The sequence below is a fragment of the Oncorhynchus kisutch genome, linkage group LG19 (assembly GCF_002021735.2).
Source record: "Oncorhynchus kisutch isolate 150728-3 linkage group LG19, Okis_V2, whole genome shotgun sequence".
Taxonomy (NCBI): domain Eukaryota; kingdom Metazoa; phylum Chordata; class Actinopteri; order Salmoniformes; family Salmonidae; genus Oncorhynchus; species Oncorhynchus kisutch.
Genome location: NC_034192.2, coordinates 60852165 through 60874342, shown reverse-complemented (window position 1 = coordinate 60874342; position 22178 = coordinate 60852165). Strand labels below are relative to the sequence as shown.

Genomic DNA, 22178 nt, shown 5'->3' with positions numbered 1-22178 from the left:
CAGTCTGAGACCATGATATAGTTGTTGTTGTAGTAGTTGTTGTAGTAGTAGTAGTAGTAGTTGTAGTAGCTGTTGTAGTAGTAGTAGTTGTAGTAGTTGTTGTAGTAGTAGTTGTTGTAGTAGTTGTTGTTGTAGGAGTGGTAGTAGTTGTAGTTTCTGTTGGAGTAGTAGTTGTAGTTGTTGTAGTAGTAGTAGTTGTTGTTGTAGTAGTAGTTGTTGTAATTGTTGTAGTAGTAGTTGTTGTAATTGTTGTTGTAGTAGTTGTTGAAGTAGCTGTAGTAGTAATTGTAGTAGGTGTTGTAGTAGTAGTTGTTGTAGTAGTAGTAGTAGTAGTTGTTGTAGTAGTTGTTGTTGTAGGAGTGGTAGTAGTTGTAGTTTTTGTTGGAGTAGTAGTTGTAGTAGTTGTTGTAGTAGTAGTTGTTGTAGTAGTAGTAGTAGTTGTTGTAATTGTTGTTGTAGTAGTTGTAGTAGCTGTAGTAGTAATTGTAGTAGGTGTTGTAGTAGTAGTAGTAGTAGTTGTTGTTGTGGTTGTTGTAGTAGTTGTAGTAGTTGTAGTAGTAGTTGTTGTAGTAGGTGTAGTAGTAGTTGTTGTTGTTGTAGAAGTTGTAGTAGTTGTAGTTGTTTTTGTTGTAGTAGTTGTTGTAGTAGTAGTTGTTGTTGTAGTAGTAGTTGTAGTTTTTGTTGTAGTAGTAGTAGTTGTTGTTGTAGTAGTAGTTGTAGTTGTTTTTGTTGTAGTAGTTGTAGTAGTAGTTGTTGTAGTAGTTGTAGTAGTAGTTGTTGTAGTAGTAGTTGTAGTTGTTGTAGTTGTAGTAGTAGTAGTAGTTGTTGGTGTAATGACCCAAGGATGCAGGGGCCAGTCTGAGACCATTATATAGTAGTAGTTGTTGTAGTAGTAGTTGTAGTAGTTGTAGTAGTAGTAGTAGTAGTAGTTGTTGTTGTAGTGACCCAAGGATGCAGTGGCCAGTCTGAGACCATTATATAGTAGTAGTAGTAGTAGTAGTTGTAGTAGTTGTAGTAGTAGTTGTTGTTGTAGTAGTAGTAGTTGTAGTAGTTGTTGTTGTAATGACCCAAGGATGCAGTGGCCAGTCTGAGACCATTCTATAGTAGTTGTAGTAGTAGCTGTTGTAGTAGTAGTTGTTGTTGTAGTAGCTGTTGTAGTAGTAGTAGTTGTTGTTGTAATGACCCAAGGATGCAGTGGCCAGTCAGACCATGATATAGTTGTTGTTGTAGTAGTTGTTGTAGTAGTAGTAATAGGAGTTGTTGTAGTTGTAGTTGTAGTAGTAGTAGTAGTAGTAGTTGTTGTAGTAGTAGTAGTAGTAGTTGTAGTAGCTGTTGTAGTAGTAGTAGTTGTTGTAATGACCCAAGGATGCAGTGGCCAGTCTGAGACCATTATATCATTGTTGTTGTAGTAGTAGTTGTAGTAGTTGTAGTAGTAGTTGTAGTAGTAGTTGTAGTAGCTGTTGTAGTAGCTGTTGTAGTAGTAGTTGTTGTTGGTGTAATGACCCAAGGATGCAGTGGCCAGTCTGAGACCATTATATAGTTGTTGTAGTAGTTGTTGTAGTAGCTGTTGTAGTAGTAGTAGTAGTTGTTGTTGTAATGACCCAAGGATGCAGTGGCCAGTCTGAGACCATTATATAGTAGTTGTAGTGGCTGTTGTAGTAGTAGTAGTAGTAGTTGTAGTAGCTGTTGTAGTAGTAGTAGTTGTTGTTGTAATGACCCAAGGATGCAGTGGCCAGTCTGAGACCATTATATAGTTGTTGTAGTAGTTGTAGTAGCTGTTGTAGTAGTAGTAGTTGTTGTTGTAATGACCCAAGGATGCAGTGGCCAGTCTGAGACCATTATATAGTAGTAGTAGTAGTAGTAGCTGTTGTAGTAGTAGTAGTAGTAGTAGTAGCTGTTGTAGTAGTAGTAGTTGTTGTTGTAATGACCCAAGGATGCAGTGGCCAGTCTGAGACCATTATACAGAGATTGCAGTGCAGTAGAAATAAAGGTGTATAATGTAAAGCAGACATGTCTTTATACAGTATTTATAACCCAACCACATTCTCTTTAGAATTAACCCTCTTTCAATGTATAGAGTTTCAGTTTGTTCCCTTAGTTCACTCTCTCTCTCTCTCTGTGCATAGAGATCCTTGTTGTTCAGGCATTACGGTAGGGTACTAACTCATCTGTTCAAAGAAGTCTCCATATGTCTAAGAATACACTAAACCTGTTCCTGTGGACCATGTCTGTCTCTTTAAACCATGAAGCCTCTTCCTGTGGACCATGTCTGTCTCTTTAAACCATGAAGCCTCTTCCTGTGGACCATGTCTGTCTCTTTAAACCATGAAGCCTCTTCCTGTGGACCATGTCTATGCCATGATGTCTGTCTCTTTAAACCATGAAGCCTCTTCCTGTGGACCATGTCTATGCCATGATGTCTGTCTCTTTAAACCATGAAGCCTCTTCCTGTGGACCATATCTATGCCATGATGTCTGTCTCTTTAAACCATGAAGCCTCTTCCTGTGGACCATATCTATGCCATGATGCCTGTCTCTTTAAACCATGAAGCCTCTTCCTGTGGACCATGTCTATGCCATGATGTCTGTCTCTTTAAACCATGAAGCCTCTTCCTGTGGACCATGTCTATGCCATGATGTCTGTCTCTTTAAACCATGAAGCCTCTTCCTGTGGACCATATCTATGCCATGATGTCTGTCTCTTTAAACCATGAAGCCTCTTCCTGTGGACCATATCTATGCCATGATGTCTGTCTCTTTAAACCATGAAGCCTCTTCCTGTGGACCATATCTATGCCATGATGTCTGTCTCTTTAAACCATGAAGCCTCTTCCTGTGGACCATGTCTATGCCATGATGCCTGTCTCTTTAAACCATGAAGCCTCTTCCTGTGGACCATGTCTGTCTCTTTAAACCATGAAGCCTCTTCCTGTGGACCATGTCTGTCTCTTTAAACCATGAAGCCTCTTCCTGTGGACCATGTCTGTCTCTTTAAACCATGAAGCCTCTTCCTGTGGACCATGTCTATGCCATGATGCCTGTCTCTTTAAACCATGAAGCCTCTTCCTGTGGACCATGCCTGTCTCTTTAAACCATGAAGCCTCTTCCTGTGGACCATGTCTATGCCCATGATGCCTGTCTCTTTAAACCATGAAGCCTCTTCCTGTGGACCATATCTATGCCATGATGCCTGTCTCTTTAAACCATGAAGCCTCTTCCTGTAGACCATATCTATGCCATGATGCCTGTCTCTGTAGATTGTAGCTTAGAGACAAAGCTGTTTTCTTTCATTTCAATAGGTCGGACTCATGCCCTTGTTGTTTACTAAATGAAAGCGCTCTGAAGGGACAATACCTGGAAGCGACGAGCGTGACGTCATGGTGGGGATGACATAATGCTATATGATGGACTGTCAGCTATACACTGTGGCTGTATTAGACAGGCTTGGCCCCGTCTCTGTGCCGACACTCCTCTCTTCTCCTCTTGTTCGGGCTCTTTAAACACGTGGCTACTGTGGATTTCCACATCCATCAGCTCCCATTGCCTAGCTCGCAGCTCAAGCTGTGTGTTCTTAAAAAGCTCATGCCTTTTGGATCCCACTAATACCAACCAAGAGCCATTACCTCATCTCACCCTCTCTTGTTCTACGTGTCTGTCTGTCTGTCTCTCGCTCTCTCTCTCTCTCTCTCTCGCTCTCTCTATTTATCTATCTCTCTCTCTCTCTTTCTTTGATGTCTGGTGTCTGCTTTAATGAAAGTATTATAGACTGGTTCTCCTCTTACTTTGCTGCTGATGCTGCTCGCGCACACACACACACACACACACACACACACACACACACATACACACTGCAACTGCCTCATGCTGCTAACCGCCTGCTAGGCTAAGGCCAGTACATTGGCACCTCGCTCCAGGCCTTTCTATGTATAAAACTGCTATACACACACACTCCTTCCTCCCCTGTGGTCCCGTGGGACAGGCCACTGTTTTGATGGAAGAATTTACATTTGCATTTTTTTGGCATTTATCAGACGCTCTTATCCAGAGCAGATTACAGGTGCAATGATGGTTAAATGCCTTGGTTAAAGGCACATCGGCAGATTTTTCACCTATTTGTCGCAGGGATTCAAACCAGCAACCTTTTGGTTACTGGCCTTAACCGTCATGCTACCTGCCATTTGGAGCACCAATTCCCTACATAGTGCACTTCTTTTGACCAGGGCCCATAGAGCAAGAGGGGGCCATTTTGGAATGCAGTCAACATTCTTTAATTAATGACCCATCTGTCCTGCTTCCCTGCCAGTCCTCTGATGTTTGATCTTCAAACTGATGACACACACCAAATGCTCATCCTCGTCTTGTCTTCCTTCCTGCTTCTTCTGACGCAACTTGCCATGAATTCTAGCAAGCAGTCATTTCACAGTTTCAGGCAGGCATTGGACAGGACAGCAGGACTCAGGCTCACAGACTCACCTGCACCTCGAAAGATTTAGTCACACAGGAAGAGAAGAGAGAAAGAGACGAGGATTGAGCAGAAGTTAGGTTAACGTGTCAGTCGGGAGTATAGCAGACAGACCAGTAAGGCGGTCTGTATGTGTGTGTTCCTAGTGTAGAAGACCTGACCAGTCTGTGTGTGTTTCTAGTGTAGCAGACCTGACCAGTCTATGTGTGTGTTCCTAGTGTAGAAGACCTGACCAGTCTATGTGTGTGTTCCTAGTGTAGCAGACCTGACCAGTCTATGTGTGTGTTCCTAGTGTAGAAGACCTGACCAGTCTATGTGTGTGTTCCTAGTGTAGCAGACCTGACCAGTCTATGTGTGTGTTTCTAGGCTTTTCAAGTGAGTCCTGGCAGAGTATCTGACGCAGTAATGGAGGCATCAAAGACAGGCGCTGTGGTGAGTCACCCAATGGTTCGCTTGCCTTTTTACATCACTGTCTCCCTCCCAAATAGCAACCTATTCCATATATAGTGCACTTCTTTTGAACCAGTGGCCAAGTAGTTCACTATGACGGGAATAGGGTGCCATTTGGGATGCAGACAGTGTCCTGGTTGTCCTGGTGTTTGGGGAGGGAGAGGCCATTGAGACAATGGCCAGGTACGGCCGCACAGCCAGGTGGACGTTTGGATTGTCCTTCCTCTCATGCTTCTCATTCACATGCGTGAACAGACACCCGTTTCAAAAAAAGAGCTGTTGTGACTATTCCTCTTTGTTGTGCTGCCTGCGGCTGTTGTTTCTTCCCGTCGTCACTGTTGTTGTTGTTGAATTCATGGGCTGCTATGTTCTCTCTCTCTCTCTCTCTCTCTCTCTCTCTCTCTCTCTCTCTCTCTCTCTCTCTCTCTCTCTCTCTCTCTCTCTCTCTCTCTCTCTCTCTCTCTCTCTCCTCTCTCTCTCTCTCTCTCTCTCTCTCTCTCTCCTCTCTCTGTGTCTCTCTCTGTGTCTCTCTGTGTCTCTCTCTCTCTCTCTCTCTCTCTCTCTCTCTCTCTCTGTGTCTCTCTCTGTGTCTCTCTCTCTCTCTCTCTCTCTCTCTCTCTCTCTCTCTCTCTCTCTCTCTGTGTCTCTCTCTGTGTCTCTCTTCTCTCTCTCTCTCTCTCTCTCTCTCTCTCTCTCTCTCTCTCTCTCTGTGTCTCTCTCTCTCTCTCTGTGTCTCTCTGTCTCTCTCTCTCTGTCTCTCTCTCTTCCCTCTCTCTTCCCTCTCTCTCTCTCTCTCTCTTCCCTCTCTCTCTTCCCTCTCGCTCTCTCTCTCTCTCTCTCTCTCTCTCTCTCTCTAAACCCTCTGATCTGGGATCTAAACCCTCTGACTAACCCACTAACTGTCTGGGATCTAAACCCTCTTACTAACCCACTAACTGTCTGGGATCTAAACCCTCTGACTAACCCACTAATTGTCTGGGATCTCAACCCTCTGACTAAATCACTAACTGTCTAGGATCTCAACCCTCTGATCTAAACCCTCTGATCTAAACCCTCTGACTAACCCACTAACTATCTGGGATCTAAACCCTCTTACTAACCCACTAACTGTCTGGGATCTCAACCCTCTGACTAACTCACTAACTGTCTAGGATCTCAACCCTCTGATCTAAACCCTCTGACTAACCCACTAACTGTCTGGGATCTAAACCCTCTGACTAACCCACTAATTGTCTGGGATCTCAACCCTCTGACTAAATCACTAACTGTCTAGGATCTCAACCCTCTGATCTAAACCCTCTGACTAACCCACTAACTGTCTGGGATCTAAACCCTCTGACTAACCCACTAATTGTCTGGGATCTCAACCCTCTGACTAAATCACTAACTGTCTAGGATCTCAACCCTCTGATCTAAACCCTCTGATCTAAACCCTCTGACTAACCCACTAACTGTCTGGGATCTAAACCCTCTTACTAACCCACTAACTGTCTGGGATCTCAACCCTCTGACTAACTCACTAACTGTCTAGGATCTCAACCCTCTGATCTAAACCCTCTGACTAACCCACTAACTGTCTGGGATCTCAACCCTCTGATTAACTCACTAACTGTCTAGGATCTCAACCCTCTGATCTAAACCCTCTGATCTAAACCCTCCGACTAACCCACTAACTGTCTGGGATCTCAACCCTCTGACTAACTCACTAACTGTCTAGGATCTCAACCCTCTGATCTAAACCCTCTGATCTAAACCCTCTGACTAACCCACTAACTGTCAGGAATCTCAACCCTCTGACTAAGCCACTAACTGTCTGGAACCTCAAACATCTGAATAACCCACTAACTGTCAGGAATCTCAACCCTCTGACTAACCCACTAACTGTCTGGGATCTCAACCCTCTGACTAACCCACTAACTGTCAGGAATCTCAACCCTCTGACTAACCCACTAACTGTCTGGGATCTAAACCCTCTGACTAACCCACTAACTGTCAGGAATCTCAACCCTCTGACTAACCCACTAACTGTCAGGTATCTCAACCCTCTGACTAACCCACTAACTGTCTGGGATCTCAACCCTCTGACTAACCCACTAACTGTCTGGGATCTCAACCCTCTGATCTCAACCCTCTGACTAACCCACTAACTGTCAGGGATCTCAACCCTCTGACTAACCCACTAACTGTCAGGGATCTCAACCCTCTGACTAACCCACTAACTGTCAGGGATCTCAACCCTCTGACTAACTCACTAACTGTCTAGGATCTCAACCCTCTGATCTAAACCCTCTGACTAACCCACTAACTGTCTGGGATCTCAACCCTCTGATCTAAACCCTCTGATCTAAACCCTCTGACTAACCCACTAACTGTCAGGGATCTCAACCCTCTGACTAACCCACTAACTGTCAGGGATCTCAACCCTCTGACTAACCCACTAACTGTCAGGGATCTCAACCCTCTGACTAACCCACTAACTGTCAGGGATCTCAACCCTCTGACTAACCCACTAACTGTCAGGGATCTCAACCCTCTGACTAACCCACTAACTGTCAGGGATCTCAACCCTCTGACTAACCCACTAACTGTCAGGGATCTCAACCCTCTGACTAACCCACTAACTGTCAGGGATCTCAACCCTCTGACTAACTCACTAACTGTCAGGGATCTAAACCCTCTGACTAACCCACCAACTGTCAGGGATCTCAACCCTCTGACTAACCCACTAACTGTCAGGGATCTCAACCCTCTGACTAACCCACTAACTGTCAGGGATCTCAACCCTCTGACTAACCCACTAACTGTCAGGGATCTCAACCCTCTGACTAACCCACTAACTGTCTGGGATCTCAACCCTCTGACTAACCCACTAACTGTCAGGAATCTCAACCCTCTGACTAACCCACTAACTGTCAGGAATCTCAACCCTCTGACTAACCCACTAACTGTCTGGATCTCAACCCTCTGACTAACCCACTAACTGTCTGGGATCTCAACCCTCTGACTAACCCACTAACTGTCTGGGATCTCAACCCTCTGACTAACCCACTAACTGTCTGGGATCTCAACCCTCTGATCTAACCCACTAACTGTCTGGGATCTCAACCCTCTGACTAACCCACTAACTGCCAGGGATCTCAACCCTCTGACTAACCCACTAACTGTCAGGGATCTCAACCCTCTGACTAACCCACTAACTGTCAGGGATCTCAACCCTCTGACTAACCCACTAACTGTCAGGGATCTCAACCCTCTGACTAACCCACTAACTGTCTGGGATCTCAACCCTCTGACTAACCCACTAACTGTCTGGGATCTCAACCCTCTGATCTAACCCACTAACTGTCTGGGATCTCAACCCTCTGACTAACCCACTAACTGTCAGGGATCTCAACCCTCTGACTAACCCACTAACTGTCAGGGATCTCAACCCTCTGACTAACCCACTAACTGTCAGGGATCTCAACCCTCTGACTAACCCACTAACTGTCAGGGATCTCAACCCTCTGACTAACCCACTAACTGTCTAGGATCTCAACCCTCTGACTAACCCACTAACTGTCTGGGATCTCAACCCTCTGATCTAACCCACTAACTGTCTGGGATCTCAACCCTCTGACTAACCCACTAACTGTCAGGGATCTCAACCCTCTGACTAACCCACTAACTGTCTGGGATCTCAACCCTCTGACTAACCCACTAACTGTCTGGGATCTCAACCCTCTGACTAACCCACTAACTGTCAGGAATCTCAACCCTCTGACTAACCCACTAACTGTCAGGGATCTCAACCCTCTGACTAACCCACTAACTGTCAGGAATCTCAACCCTCTGACTAACCCACTAACTGTCTAGGATCCCAACCCTCTGACTAACCCACTAACTGTCAGGAATCTCAACCCTCTGACTAACCCACTAACTGTCAGGGATCTCAACCCTCTGACTAACCCACTAACTGTCAGGAATCTCAACCCTCTGACTAACCCACTAACTGTCTGGGATCTAAACCCTCTGACTAACCCACTAACTGTCAGGGATCTCAACCCTCTGACTAACCCACTAACTGTCAGGAATCTCAACCCTCTGACTAACCCACTAACTGTCTAGGATCCCAACCCTCTGATCTCAACCCTCTGACTAACCCACTAACTGTCAGGAATCTCAACCCTCTGACTAACCCACTAACTGTCTGGGATCTAAACCCTCTGACTAACACTCAACAAACAATTATTTCGAAGCATGATTCATCAACACACATCTTTTGAGTTGTGGAACTCAACCTCACTCATCACCATTGACTGTTGTGAATGTAGCTGTATAGTATTCTGAATGTTTCTACAGAGAACTATTCTGATGATCTTTCTCTATCTGCTTCAAGGTTATCTTGTGTTATCTTTTACCGCTCAGAACTGAATATTGGCTTTGGTATGGACGGATGATGCTATTTTACAGTGTAAATAGCAGTCGTTTATTTTGGAACTATAATCTGTAGTTCAGTTGGTTTACTGGGAACTATAACCTGTAGTTCAGATGGTTTACTGGGAACTATAACCTGTAGTTCAGATGGTTTATTGTGGAACTATAACCTGTAGTTCAGATGGTTTATTGGGGAACTATAACCTGTAGTTCAGATGGTTTATTGGGGAACTATAACCTGTAGTTCAGATGGTTTATTGTTGAACTATAACCTGTAGTTCAGATGGTTTATTGTGGAACTATAACCTGTAGTTCAGATGGTTTATTGTGGAACTATAACCTGTAGTTCAGATGGTTTATTGGGGAACTATAACCTGTAGTTCAGATGGTTTATTGTGGAACTATAACCTGTAGTTCAGATGGTTTATTGGGGAACTATAACCTGTAGTTCAGATGGTTTATTGTGGAACTATAACCTGTAGTTCAGATGGTTTATTGTGGAACTATAACCTGTAGTTCAGTTGGTTTATTGTGGAACTATAACCTGTAGTTCAGTTGGTTTATTGGGGAACTATAACCTGTAGTTCAGATGGTTTATTGGGGAACTATAACCTGTAGTTCAGTTGGTTTATTGGGGAACTATAACCTGTAGTTCAGATGGTTTATTGGGGAACTATAACCTGTAGTTCAGATGGTTTATTGGGGAACTATAACCTGTAGTTCAGATGGTTTATTGGGGAACTATAATCTGTAGTTCAGATGGTTTATTGGGGAACTATAACCTGTAGTTCAGATGGTTTATTGGGGAACTATAACCTGTAGTTCAGATGGTTTATTGGGGACTATAACCTGTAGTTCAGATGGTTTACTGGGAACTATAACCTGTAGTTCAGATGGTTTACTGGGAACTATAACCTGTAGTTCAGATGGTTTATTGTGGAACTATAACCTGTAGTTCAGATGGTTTATTGGGGAACTATAACCTGTAGTTCAGATGGTTTATTGGGGACTATAACCTGTAGTTCAGATGGTTTACTGGGAACTATAACCTGTAGTTCAGATGGTTTATTGTGGAACTATAACCTGTAGTTCAGATGGTTTACTGGGAACTATAACCTGTAGTTCAGATGGTTTACTGGGAACTATAACCTGTAGTTCAGATGGTTTATTGTGGAACTATAACCTGTAGTTCAGATGGTTTATTGTGGAACTATAACCTGTAGTTCAGATGGTTTATTGGGGAACTATAACCTGTAGTTCAGATGGTTTATTGGGGACTATAACCTGTAGTTCAGATGGTTTACTGGGAACTATAACCTGTAGTTCAGATGGTTTACTGGGAACTATAACCTGTAGTTCAGATGGTTTATTGAGGAACTATAACCTGTAGTTCAGATGGTTTACTGGGAACTATAACCTGTAGTTCAGATGGTTTACTGGGAACTATAACCTGTAGTTCAGATGGTTTACTGGGAACTATAACCTGTAGTTCAGATGGTTTACTGGGAACTATAACCTGTAGTTCAGATGGTTTACTGGGAACTATAACCTGTAGTTCAGATGGTTTATTGTGGAACTATAACCTGTAGTTCAGATGGTTTATTGGGGAACTATAACCTGTAGTTCAGATGGTTTACTGGGAACTATAACCTGTAGTTCAGATGGTTTATTGTGGAACTATAACCTGTAGTTCAGATGGTTTATTGGGGAACTATAACCTGTAGTTCAGATGGTTTACTGGGAACTATAACCTGTAGTTCAGATGGTTTATTGTGGAACTATAACCTGTAGTTCAGATGGTTTATTGGGGAACTATAACCTGTAGTTCAGATGGTTTACTGGGAACTATAACCTGTAGTTCAGATGGTTTATTGTGGAACTATAACCTGTAGTTCAGATGGTTTATTGGGGAACTATAACCTGTAGTTCAGATGGTTTATTGTGGAACTATAACCTGTAGTTCAGATGGTTTATTGGGGAACTATAACCTGTAGTTCAGTTGGTTTATTGTGGAACTATAACCTGTAGTTCAGTTGGTTTACTGGGAACTATAACCTGTAGTTCAGATGGTTTATTGTGGAACTATAACCTGTAGTTCAGTTGGTTTACTGGGAACTATAACCTGTAGTTCAGATGGTTTATTGTGGAACTATAACCTGTAGTTCAGTTGGTTTATTGTGGAACTATAACCTGTAGTTCAGATGGTTTATTGTGGAACTATAACCTGTAGTTCAGTTGGTTTATTGTGGAACTATAACCTGTAGTTCAGTTTGTTTATTGTGGAACTATAACCTGTAGTTCAGATGGTTTATTGTGGAACTATAACCTGTAGTTCAGTTGGTTTATTGTGGAACTATAACCTGTAGTTCAGATGGTTTATTGGGGAACTATAACCTGTAGTTCAGTTGGTTTATTGTGGAACTATAACCTGTAGTTCAGTTGGTTTATTGTGGAACTATAACCTGTAGTTCAGTTGGTTTATTGTGGAACTATAACCTGTAGTTCAGATGGTTTACTGGGAACTATAACCTGTAGTTCAGATGGTTTATTGGGGAACTATAACCTGTAGTTCAGTTGGTTTATTGTGGAACTATAACCTGTAGTTCAGTTGGTTTATTGTGGAACTATAACCTGTAGTTCAGTTGGTTTATTGGGGAACTATAACCTGTAGTTCAGTTGGTTTATTGGGGAACTATAACCTGTAGTTCAGTTGGTTTATTGTGGAACTATAACCTGTAGTTCAGATGGTTTATTGGGGAACTATAACCTGTAGTTCAGATGGTTTATTGTGGAACTATAACCTGTAGTTCAGATGGTTTATTGTGGAACTATAACCTGTAGTTCAGATGGTTTATTGGGGAACTATAACCTGTAGTTCAGATGGTTTACTGGGAACTATAACCTGTAGTTCAGATGGTTTATTGGGGAACTATAACCTGTAGTTCAGATGGTTTATTGTGGAACTATAACCTGTAGTTCAGATGGTTTATTGGGGAACTATAACCTGTAGTTCAGTTGGTTTATTGTGGAACTATAACCTGTAGTTCGGTTGGTTTACTGGGAACTATAACCTGTAGTTCAGATGGTTTATTGTGGAACTATAACCTGTAGTTCAGTTGGTTTACTGGGAACTATAACCTGTAGTTCAGATGGTTTATTGTGGAACTATAACCTGTAGTTCAGTTGGTTTATTGTGGAACTATAACCTGTAGTTCAGTTGTTTTATTGTGGAACTATAACCTGTAGTTCAGTTGGTTTATTGTGGAACTATAACCTGTAGTTCAGATGGTTTATTGTGGAACTATAACCTGTAGTTCAGTTGGTTTATTGTGGAACTATAACCTGTAGTTCAGATGGTTTATTGTGGAACTATAACCTGTAGTTCAGTTGGTTTATTGTGGAACTATAACCTGTAGTTCAGTTGGTTTATTGTGGAACTATAACCTGTAGTTCAGATGGTTTATTGTGGAACTATAACCTGTAGTTCAGTTGGTTTATTGTGGAACTATAACCTGTAGTTCAGATGGTTTATTGGGGAACTATAACCTGTAGTTCAGTTGGTTTATTGTGGAACTATAACCTGTAGTTCAGTTGGTTTATTGTGGAACTATAACCTGTAGTTCAGTTGGTTTATTGTGGAACTATAACCTGTAGTTCAGATGGTTTACTGGGAACTATAACCTGTAGTTCAGATGGTTTATTGGGGAACTATAACCTGTAGTTCAGTTGGTTTATTGTGGAACTATAACCTGTAGTTCAGTTGGTTTATTGTGGAACTATAACCTGTAGTTCAGTTGGTTTATTGGGGAACTATAACCTGTAGTTCAGTTGGTTTATTGGGGAACTATAACCTGTAGTTCAGTTGGTTATTGTGGAACTATAACCTGTAGTTCAGATGGTTTATTGGGGAACTATAACCTGTAGTTCAGATGGTTTATTGTGGAACTATAACCTGTAGTTCAGATGGTTTATTGTGGAACTATAACCTGTAGTTCAGATGGTTTATTGGGGAACTATAACCTGTAGTTCAGATGGTTTACTGGGAACTATAACCTGTAGTTCAGATGGTTTATTGGGGAACTATAACCTGTAGTTCAGATGGTTTATTGTGGAACTATAACCTGTAGTTCAGATGGTTTATTGGGGAACTATAACCTGTAGTTCAGTTGGTTTATTGTGGAACTATAACCTGTAGTTCAGTTGGTTTACTGGGAACTATAACCTGTAGTTCAGTTGGTTTATTGGGGAACTATAACCTGTAGTTCAGTTGGTTTATTGTGGAACTATAACCTGTAGTTCAGATGGTTTATTGGGGAACTATAACCTGTAGTTCAGATGGTTTATTGTGGAACTATAACCTGTAGTTCAGATGGTTTATTGTGGAACTATAACCTGTAGTTCAGATGGTTTATTGGGGAACTATGACCTGTAGTTCAGTTGGTTTATTGTGGAACTATAACCTGTAGTTCAGTTGGTTTATTGTGGAACTATAACCTGTAGTTCAGATGGTTTATTGTGGAACTATAACCTGTAGTTCAGATGGTTTATTGGGGAACTATAACCTGTAGTTCAGTTGGTTTATTGTGGAACTATAACCTGTAGTTCAGTTGGTTTATTGTGGAACTATAACCTGTAGTTCAGATGGTTTATTGTGGAACTATAACCTGTAGTTCAGATGGTTTATTGTGGAACTATAACCTGTAGTTCAGTTGGTTTATTGTGGAACTATAACCTGTAGTTCAGATGGTTTATTGTGGAACTATAACCTGTAGTTCAGATGGTTTATTGTGGAACTATAACCTGTAGTTCAGATGGTTTATTGTGGAACTATAAGCTGTAGTTCAGTTGGTTTATTGTGGAACTATAACCTGTAGTTCAGTTGGTTTATTGTGGAACTATAACCTGTAGTTCAGATGGTTTACTGGGAACTATAACCTGTAGTTCAGATGGTTTACTGGGAACTATAACCTGTAGTTCAGTTGGTTTATCGTGGAACTATAACCTGTAGTTCAGTTGGTAGTGATCAAGATGGTAATTTACGTTGAAATAAGATTTTTTTTTAATTGTATTTTCACTTCCCACAATAATTGTAATAACATACATTTGTATGTATGTACATTTACATTTTTAAAATGCTTGTCAGATAGCAGACGCTCTTATCCAGAGTGACTTACACTAGTGAGTTCATACATTTTTCCATACGGGTTCCCCGTGGTATCGAATCCACAACCCTGGCTTTGCAAGCGTCATGCTCGACCAACTGAGCCACACGGTACCACACAATGTTAGGGCTCTGCAAGCGTCATGCTCGACCAACTGAGCCACACGGGACCACACAATGTTAGGGCTCTGCAAGCGTCATGCTCGACCAACTGAGCCACACGGGACCACACAATGTTAGGGCTCTGCAAGCGTCATGCTCGACCAACTGAGCCACACGGGACCACACAATGTTAGGGCTCTGCAAGCGTCATGCTCGACCAACTGAGCCACACGGGACCACACAATGTTAGGGCTCTGCAAGCGTCATGCTCGACCAACTGAGCCACACGGGACCACACAATGTTAGGGCTCTGCAAGCGTCATGCTCGACCAACTGAGCCACACGGGACCACACAATGTTAGGGCTCTGCAAGCGTCATGCTCGACCAACTGAGCCACACGGGACCACACAATGTTAGGGCTCTGCAAGCGTCATGCTCGACCAACTGAGCCACACGGGACCACACAATGTTAGGGCTCTGCAAGCGTCATGCTCGACCAACTGAGCCACACGGGACCACACAATGTTAGGGCTCTGCAAGCGTCATGCTCGACCAACTGAGCCACACGGGACCACACAATGTTAGGGCTCTGCAAGCGTCATGCTCGACCAACTGAGCCACACGGGACCACACAATGTTGGTAGAGTAGCTTCATCCTGTTTGAAATCCATTGCCATTCACACTCATTTTAAAGGAAAGACTGATTGACATGACCGTCAACTGTGTGTAGTTGATCTGTGTGTAGTTGATCTGAAATGTATTGAAAATGATGGCCGATTGTTCTGTGGTCAGAGGCAATAGGATGGCCATCCACTGAACACGGTCAACGGTTCTCTTGGTCTGTTTTCCCCCACAGAGAAAAGCCAAATTATAAGTGCACTTAGCAATTTCTTTTAGGTCCCCTCCCTCTAATATCTCACTGGCCTGTTCCTCTGCCTGTCCCAACAGCAAACCCTGGAGAACAACCTCACCAACCTGGTGAAGAGAAACAGTGAGCTGGAGAACCAGATGGCCAAACTCATCCAGATCTGTCAGCAGGTTGAGGTGAGTCTAGGGCTGTTGTTTCGACCCTATTACAAACTACACCAGCAGTCATGACCTCAGTCTCAAATTCCAATGTGACTGCTGAGTCACGGTAATCTCCTCTTATGCACTATGGACATGCTTTGGTAGTACCCAACTCGCTAGCTAATGGTCTAGTACTCAGGGCTCTATTGTCCCTCCATCAGGTCCTAATGGCCTGGTACTCAGGGCTCTATTGTCGCTCCATCAGGTTCAAATGGTCTGGTACTCAGGGCTCTATTGTCCCTCCATCAGGATCTAATGGTCTGGTACTCAGGGCTCTATTGTCCCTCCATCAGGTCCTAATGGTCTGGTACTCAGGTCTCTATTGTCCCTCCATCAAGGCCTAATGGTCTGGTACTCAGGACTCTATTGTCCCTCCATCAGGGCCTAATGGTCTGGTACTCAGGGCTCTATTGTTCCTCCATCAAGTCCTAATGGCCTGGTACTCAGGGCTCTATTGTCCCTCCATCAGGTCCTAATGGTCTGGTACTCAGGTCTCTATTGTCCCTCCATCAAGGCCTAATGGTCTGGTACTCAGGGCTCTATTGTTCCTCCATCAGGCTGAATGGTCTGGTACTCAGGGCTCTATTGTCCCTCCATCAGGTACGAATGGTCTGGTACTCAGGGCTCTATTGCCCTTTATCTACCCACTCTGACATTAATGCAAATGCCATCGAAAGTCACTTCAAATACTTATTATCAAGACAGTGTTATGCTTTTAAAACTCAATCAGTCAATTAATCAAATATATTTATAAAGCCCTTTTTACATCAGCCGATGTCACAAAGTGCTGTACAGAAACCCAGCCTAAAACCCCAAACAGCAAGCAATGCAGGTGTAGAAGCACGGTGGCTAGGAAAAACTCCCTAGAAAGGCCAAAACCTAGGAAGAAACCTAGAGAGGAACCAGGCTATGAGGGGTGGCCAGTCCTCCTCTGGCTGTGCTGGGTGGAGATTATAACAGAACATGGTCAAGATGTTCAAACTAGAGGTCGACCAATTATGATTTTTCAACACCGATACCGATGCCGATTATTGGAGGATCCCCCAAAAAAAGCTGATACTGATTAATCGGACAATTAAAAAAAAAATGTATTTGTAATAATGACAATTACAACAATTACTGAATGAACACTTATTTTAACTTAATATAATACAGAAATAAAAATCAATTTAGCCTCAAATAAATAATGAAACATGTTCAATTTGGTTTAAATAATGCAAAAACAAAGTGTTGGAGAAGAAAGTAAAAGTGCAATATGTGCCATGTAAGAAAGCTAACGTTTCAGTTCCTTGCTCAGAGCATGAGAACATATGAAAGTTGGTGGTTCCTTTTAACATGAGACTTCAATATTCCAAGGTAAGAGGTTTTAGGTTGTAGTTAATATAGTATTTATAGGACTATTTCTCTCTATACCATTTGTATTTCATATACCTTTGACTATTGGATGGTCTTATAGGCACTATAGTATTGCCAGTGTAACAATATAGCTTCCGTCCCTCTCCTCGCCCCTACCTGAGCCTAGCTAAATAAAGGTATAAAATAAATAAATAAATATAGTTCGCTACGGATGGAATAGGATGCCATTTGGGGCAGATCCCCATAGCATCAACCTCTGCCATCCCTCATCCCTGTGTGACGGTAATGGCCGACAGATGGAACCCTGGTTTAATGCTCTCCATCCCTCAGCCCTGTGTGACGGTAATGGCCGACAGATGGAACCCTGGTTTAATGCTCTCCATCCCTCAGCCCTGTGTGACGGTAATGGCCGACAGATGGAACCCTGGTTTAATGCTCTCCATCCCTCAGCCCTGTGTGACGGTAATGGCCGACAGATGGAACCCTGGTTTAATGCTCTCCATCCCTCAGCCCTGTGTGACAGTAATGGCCGACAGATGGAACCCTGGTTTAATGCTCTCCATCCCTCAGCCCTGTGTGACAGTAATGGCCGACCGCTGGTTTAATTCTCTCCATCCCTCTCAACACTATTCATCCTTTATTAAACAGTCAACTCTATGTGAGTCCCAATGGCACCCTATTACCTATTTAGTGCGCTGACCAAGGTCCATAGTGCACTGAATAGTGAATAGGGTCCCATTTGGGACACATTCTCAATTTCCCGTTAGTCTGGGCCCGGAGAACCACAGTGTAACTAACTATTCATTCAGACCATCAGACGAAGTGATCTCTGTGTTATTCATCAACTCCTGAGGAGAGGAAAGTATTCCAATAAGTGTTTGTCTTCCCTCCTCTCTTCCCTTTTCCTCTCTGTCTCCTAACTGGTGTCGTCCTCCTCTCTTCCCTTTTCCTCTCTGTCTCCTAACTGGTGTTGTCCTCCTCTCTTCCCTTTTCCTCTCTGTCTCCTAACTGGTGTCGTCCTCCTCTCTGTCTCCTAACTGGTGTCGTCCTCCTCTCTGTCTCCTAACTGGTGTTGTCCTCCTCTCTGTCTCCTAACTGGTGTCGTCCTCCTCTCTTCCCTTTTCCTCTCTGTCTCCTAACTGGTGTCGTCCTCCTCTCTGTCTCCTAACTGGTGGTGTCCTCCTCTCTTCCCTTTTCCTCTCTGTCTCCTAACTGGTGTCGTCCTCTCTGTCTCCTAACTGGTGTTGTCCTCCTCTCTGTCTCCTAACTGGTGTTGTCCTCCTCTCCTAACTGGTGTTGTCCTCCTCTCTTCCCTTTTCCTCTCTGTCTCCTAACTGGTGTTGTCCTCCTCTCCTAACTGGTGTTGTCCTCCTCTCTGTCTCCTAACTGGTGTTGTCCTCCTCTCCTAACTGGTATTGTCCTCCTCTCTTCCCTTTTCCTCTCTGTCTCCTAACTGGTGTTGTCCTCCTCTCCTAACTGGTGTTGTCCTCCTCTCTTCCCTTTTCCTCTCTGTCTCCTAACTGGTGTTGTCCTCCTCTCCTAACTGGTGTTGTCCTCCTCTCTCTTCCCTTTTCCTCTCTGTCTCCTAACTGGTGTTGTCCTCCTCTCCTAACTGGTGTTGTCCTCCTCTCTGTCTCCTAACTGGTGTTGTCCTCCTCTCTTCCCTTTTCCTCTCTGTCTCCTAACTGGTGTTGTCCTCCTCTCTTAACTGGTGTTGTCCTCCTCTCTTAACTGGTGTTGTCCTCCTCTCTGTCTCCTAACTGGTGTTGTCCTCCTCTCTTCCCTTTTGCTCTCTGTCTCCTAACTGGTGTCGTCCTCCTCTCTTCCCTTTTCCTCTCTGTCTCCTAACTGGTGTCGTCCTCCTCTCTTCCCTTTTCCTCTCTGTCTCCTAACTGGTGTTGTCCTCCTCTCTGTCTCCTAACTGGTGTTGTCCTCCTCTCTGTCTCCTAACTGGTGTTGTCCTCCTCTCTGTCTCCTAACTGGTGTCGTCCTCCTCTCTGTCTCCTAACTGGTGTCGTCCTCCTCTCTGTCTCCTAACTGGTGTCGTCCTCCTCTCTTCCCTTTTCCTCTCTGTCTCCTAACTGGTGTCGTCCTCCTCTCTGTCTCCTAACTGGTGTTGTCCTCCTCTCTGTCTCCTAACTGGTGGTGTCCTCCTCTCTTCCCTTTTCCTCTCTGTCTCCTAACTGGTGTCGTCCTCTCTGTCTCCTAACTGGTGTTGTCCTCCTCTCTGTCTCCTAACTGGTGTTGTCCTCCTCTCCTAACTGGTGTTGTCCTCCTCTCTTCCCTTTTCCTCTCTGTCTCCTAACTGGTGTTGTCCTCCTCTCCTAACTGTTGTTGTCCTCCTCTCTGTCTCCTAACTGTTGTTGTCCTCCTCTCTGTCTCCTAACTGGTGTTGTCCTCCTCTCTTCCCTTTTCCTCTCTGTCTCCTAACTGGTGTTGTCCTCCTCTCCTAACTGGTGTTGTCCTCCTCTCTGTCTCCTAACTGGTGTTGTCCTCCTCTCCTAACTGGTGTTGTCCTCCTCTCTTCCCTTTTCCTCTCTGTCTCCTAACTGGTGTTGTCCTCCTCTCCTAACTGGTGTTGTCCTCCTCTCCTAACTGGTGTTGTCCTCCTCTCTTCCCTTTTCCTCTCTGTCTCCTAACTGGTGTTGTCCTCCTCTCTTAACTGGTGTTGTCCTCCTCTCTTAACTGGTGTTGTCCTCCTCTCTGTCTCCTAACTGGTGTTGTCCTCCTCTCTTTCCCTTTTCCTCTCTGTCTCCTAACTGGTGTCGTCCTCCTCTCTTCCCTTTTCCTCTCTGTCTCCTAACTGGTGTCGTCCTCCTCTCTTCCCTTTCCTCTCTGTCTCCTAACTGGTGTTGTCCTCCTCTCTGTCTCCTAACTGGTGTCGTCCTCCCTCTCTGTCTCCTAACTGGTGTCGTCCTCCTCTCTGTCTCCTAACTGGTGTCGTCCTCCTCTCTGTCTCCCTAACTGGTGTCCGTCCTCCTCTCTGTCTCCTAACTGGTGTCGTCCTCCTGTCTGTCTCCTAACTGGTGTCGTCCTCCTCTCTGTCTCCTAACTGGTGTCGTCCTCCTCTCTGTCTCCTAACTGGTGTCGTCCTCCTCTCTGTCTCCTAACTGGTGTCGTCCTCCTCTCTTAACTGGTGTCGGCCTCCTCTCTGTCTCTTAACTGGTGTCGTCCTCCTCTCTTCCCTTTTCCTCTCTGTCTCCTAACTGGTGTTGTCCTCCTCTCTTCCCTTTTCCTCTCTGTCTCCTAACTGGTGTCGTCCTCCTCTCTGTCTCCTAACTGGTGTCGTCCTCCTCTCTGTCTCCTAACTGGTGTTGTCCTCCTCTCTGTCTCCTAACTGGTGTCGTCCTCCTCTCTTCCCTTTTCCTCTCTGTCTCCTAACTGGTGTTGTCCTCCCTCTCTTCCCTTTTCCTCTCTGTCTCCTAACTGGTGTTGTCCTCCTCTCTTCCCTTTTCCTCTCTGTCTCCTAACTGGTGTCGTCCTCCTCTCTGTCTCCTAACTGGTGTCGTCCTCCTCTCTGTCTCCTAACTGGTGTTGTCCTCCTCTCTGTCTCCTAACTGGTGTCGTCCTCCTCTCTTCCCTTTTCCTCTCTGTCTCCTAACTGGTGTTGTCCTCTCTGTCTCCTAACTGGTGTTGTCCTCCTCTCTGTCTCCTAACTGGTGTTGTCCTCCTCTCCTAACTGGTGTTGTCCTCCTCTCTTCCCTTTTCCTCTCTGTCTCCTAACTGGTGTTGTCCTCCTCTCCTAACTGGTGTTGTCCTCCTCTCTGTCTCCTAACTGGTGTTGTCCTCCTCTCCTAACTGGTATTGTCCTCCTCTCTTCCCTTTTCCTCTCTGTCTCCTAACTGGTGTTGTCCTCCTCTCCTAACTGGTGTTGTCCTCCTCTCTGTCTCCTAACTGGTGTTGTCCTCCTCTCCTAACTGGTATTGTCCTCCTCTCTTCCCTTTTCCTCTCTGTCTCCTAACTGGTGTTGTCCTCCTCTCCTAACTGGTGTTGTCCTCCTCTCCTAACTGGTGTTGTCCTCCTCTCTTCCCTTTTCCTCTGTCTCCTAACTGGTGTTGTCCTCCTCTCCTAACTGGTGTTGTCCTCCTCTCTGTCTCCTAACTGGTGTTGTCCTCCTCTCCTAACTGGTGTTGTCCTCCTCTCTTCCCTTTTCCTCTCTGTCTCCTAACTGGTGTCGTCCTCCTCTCTTCCCTTTTCCTCTCTGTCTCCTAACTGGTGTCGTCCTCCTCTCTTCCCTTTTCCTCTCTGTCTCCTAACTGGTGTTGTCCTCCTCTCTGTCTCCTAACTGGTGTTGTCCTCCTCTCCTAACTGGTGTTGTCCTCCTCTCCTAACTGGTGTTGTCCTCCTCTCCTAACTGGTGTTGTCCTCCTCTCCTAACTGGTGTTGTCCTCCTCTCCTAACTGGTGTTGTCCTCCTCTCCTAACTGGTGTTGTCCTCCTCTCTGTCTCCTAACTGGTGTCGTCCTCCTCTCTGTCTCCTAACTGGTGTCGTCCTCCTCTCTGTCTCCTAACTGGTGTCGTCCTCCTCTCTGTCTCCTAACTGGTGTTGTCCTCCTCTCCTAACTGGTGTTGTCCTCCTCTCCTAACTGGTGTTGTCCTCCTCTCCTAACTGGTGTTGTCCTCCTCTCCTAACTGGTGTTGTCCTCCTCTCCTAACTGGTGTTGTCCTCCTCTCCTAACTGGTGTTGTCCTCCTCTCCTAACTGGTGTTGTCCTCCTCTCCTAACTGGTGTTGTCCTCCTCTCCTAACTGGTGTTGTCCTCCTCTCCTAACTGGTGTTGTCCTCCTCTCCTAACTGGTGTTGTCCTCCTCTCCTAACTGGTGTTGTCCTCCTCTCCTAACTGGTGTTGTCCTCCTCTCCTAACTGGTGTCGTCCTCCTCTCTGTCTCCTAACTGGTGTTGTCCTCCTCTCCTAACTGGTGTTGTCCTCCTCTCCTAACTGGTGTCGTCCCCCTCTCCTAACTGGTGTCGTCCTCCTCTCTGTCTCCTAACTGGTGTCGTCCTCCTCTCTGTCTCCTAACTGGTGTCGTCCTCCTCTCTGTCTCCTAACTGGTGTCGTCCTCCTCTCTGTCTCCTAACTGGTGTCGTCCTCCTCTCTGTCTCCTAACTGGTGTCGTCCTCCTCTCTGTCTCCTAACTGGTGTCGTCCTCCTCTCTGTCTCCTAA

General features: G+C 44.7%; 1 protein-coding gene across 1 annotated transcript in view; it reads left to right on the top strand.

The window, feature by feature from the left end:
* LOC109886016 (probable E3 ubiquitin-protein ligase MID2) overlaps nt 1-22178 on the top strand; it is a 204902-nt gene that overhangs the window by 106376 nt on the left and 76348 nt on the right. Inside the window, 1 exon segment of the mRNA XM_031797035.1 lies at nt 15541-15636. Coding sequence (XP_031652895.1) covers nt 15541-15636 — 96 coding nt within the window.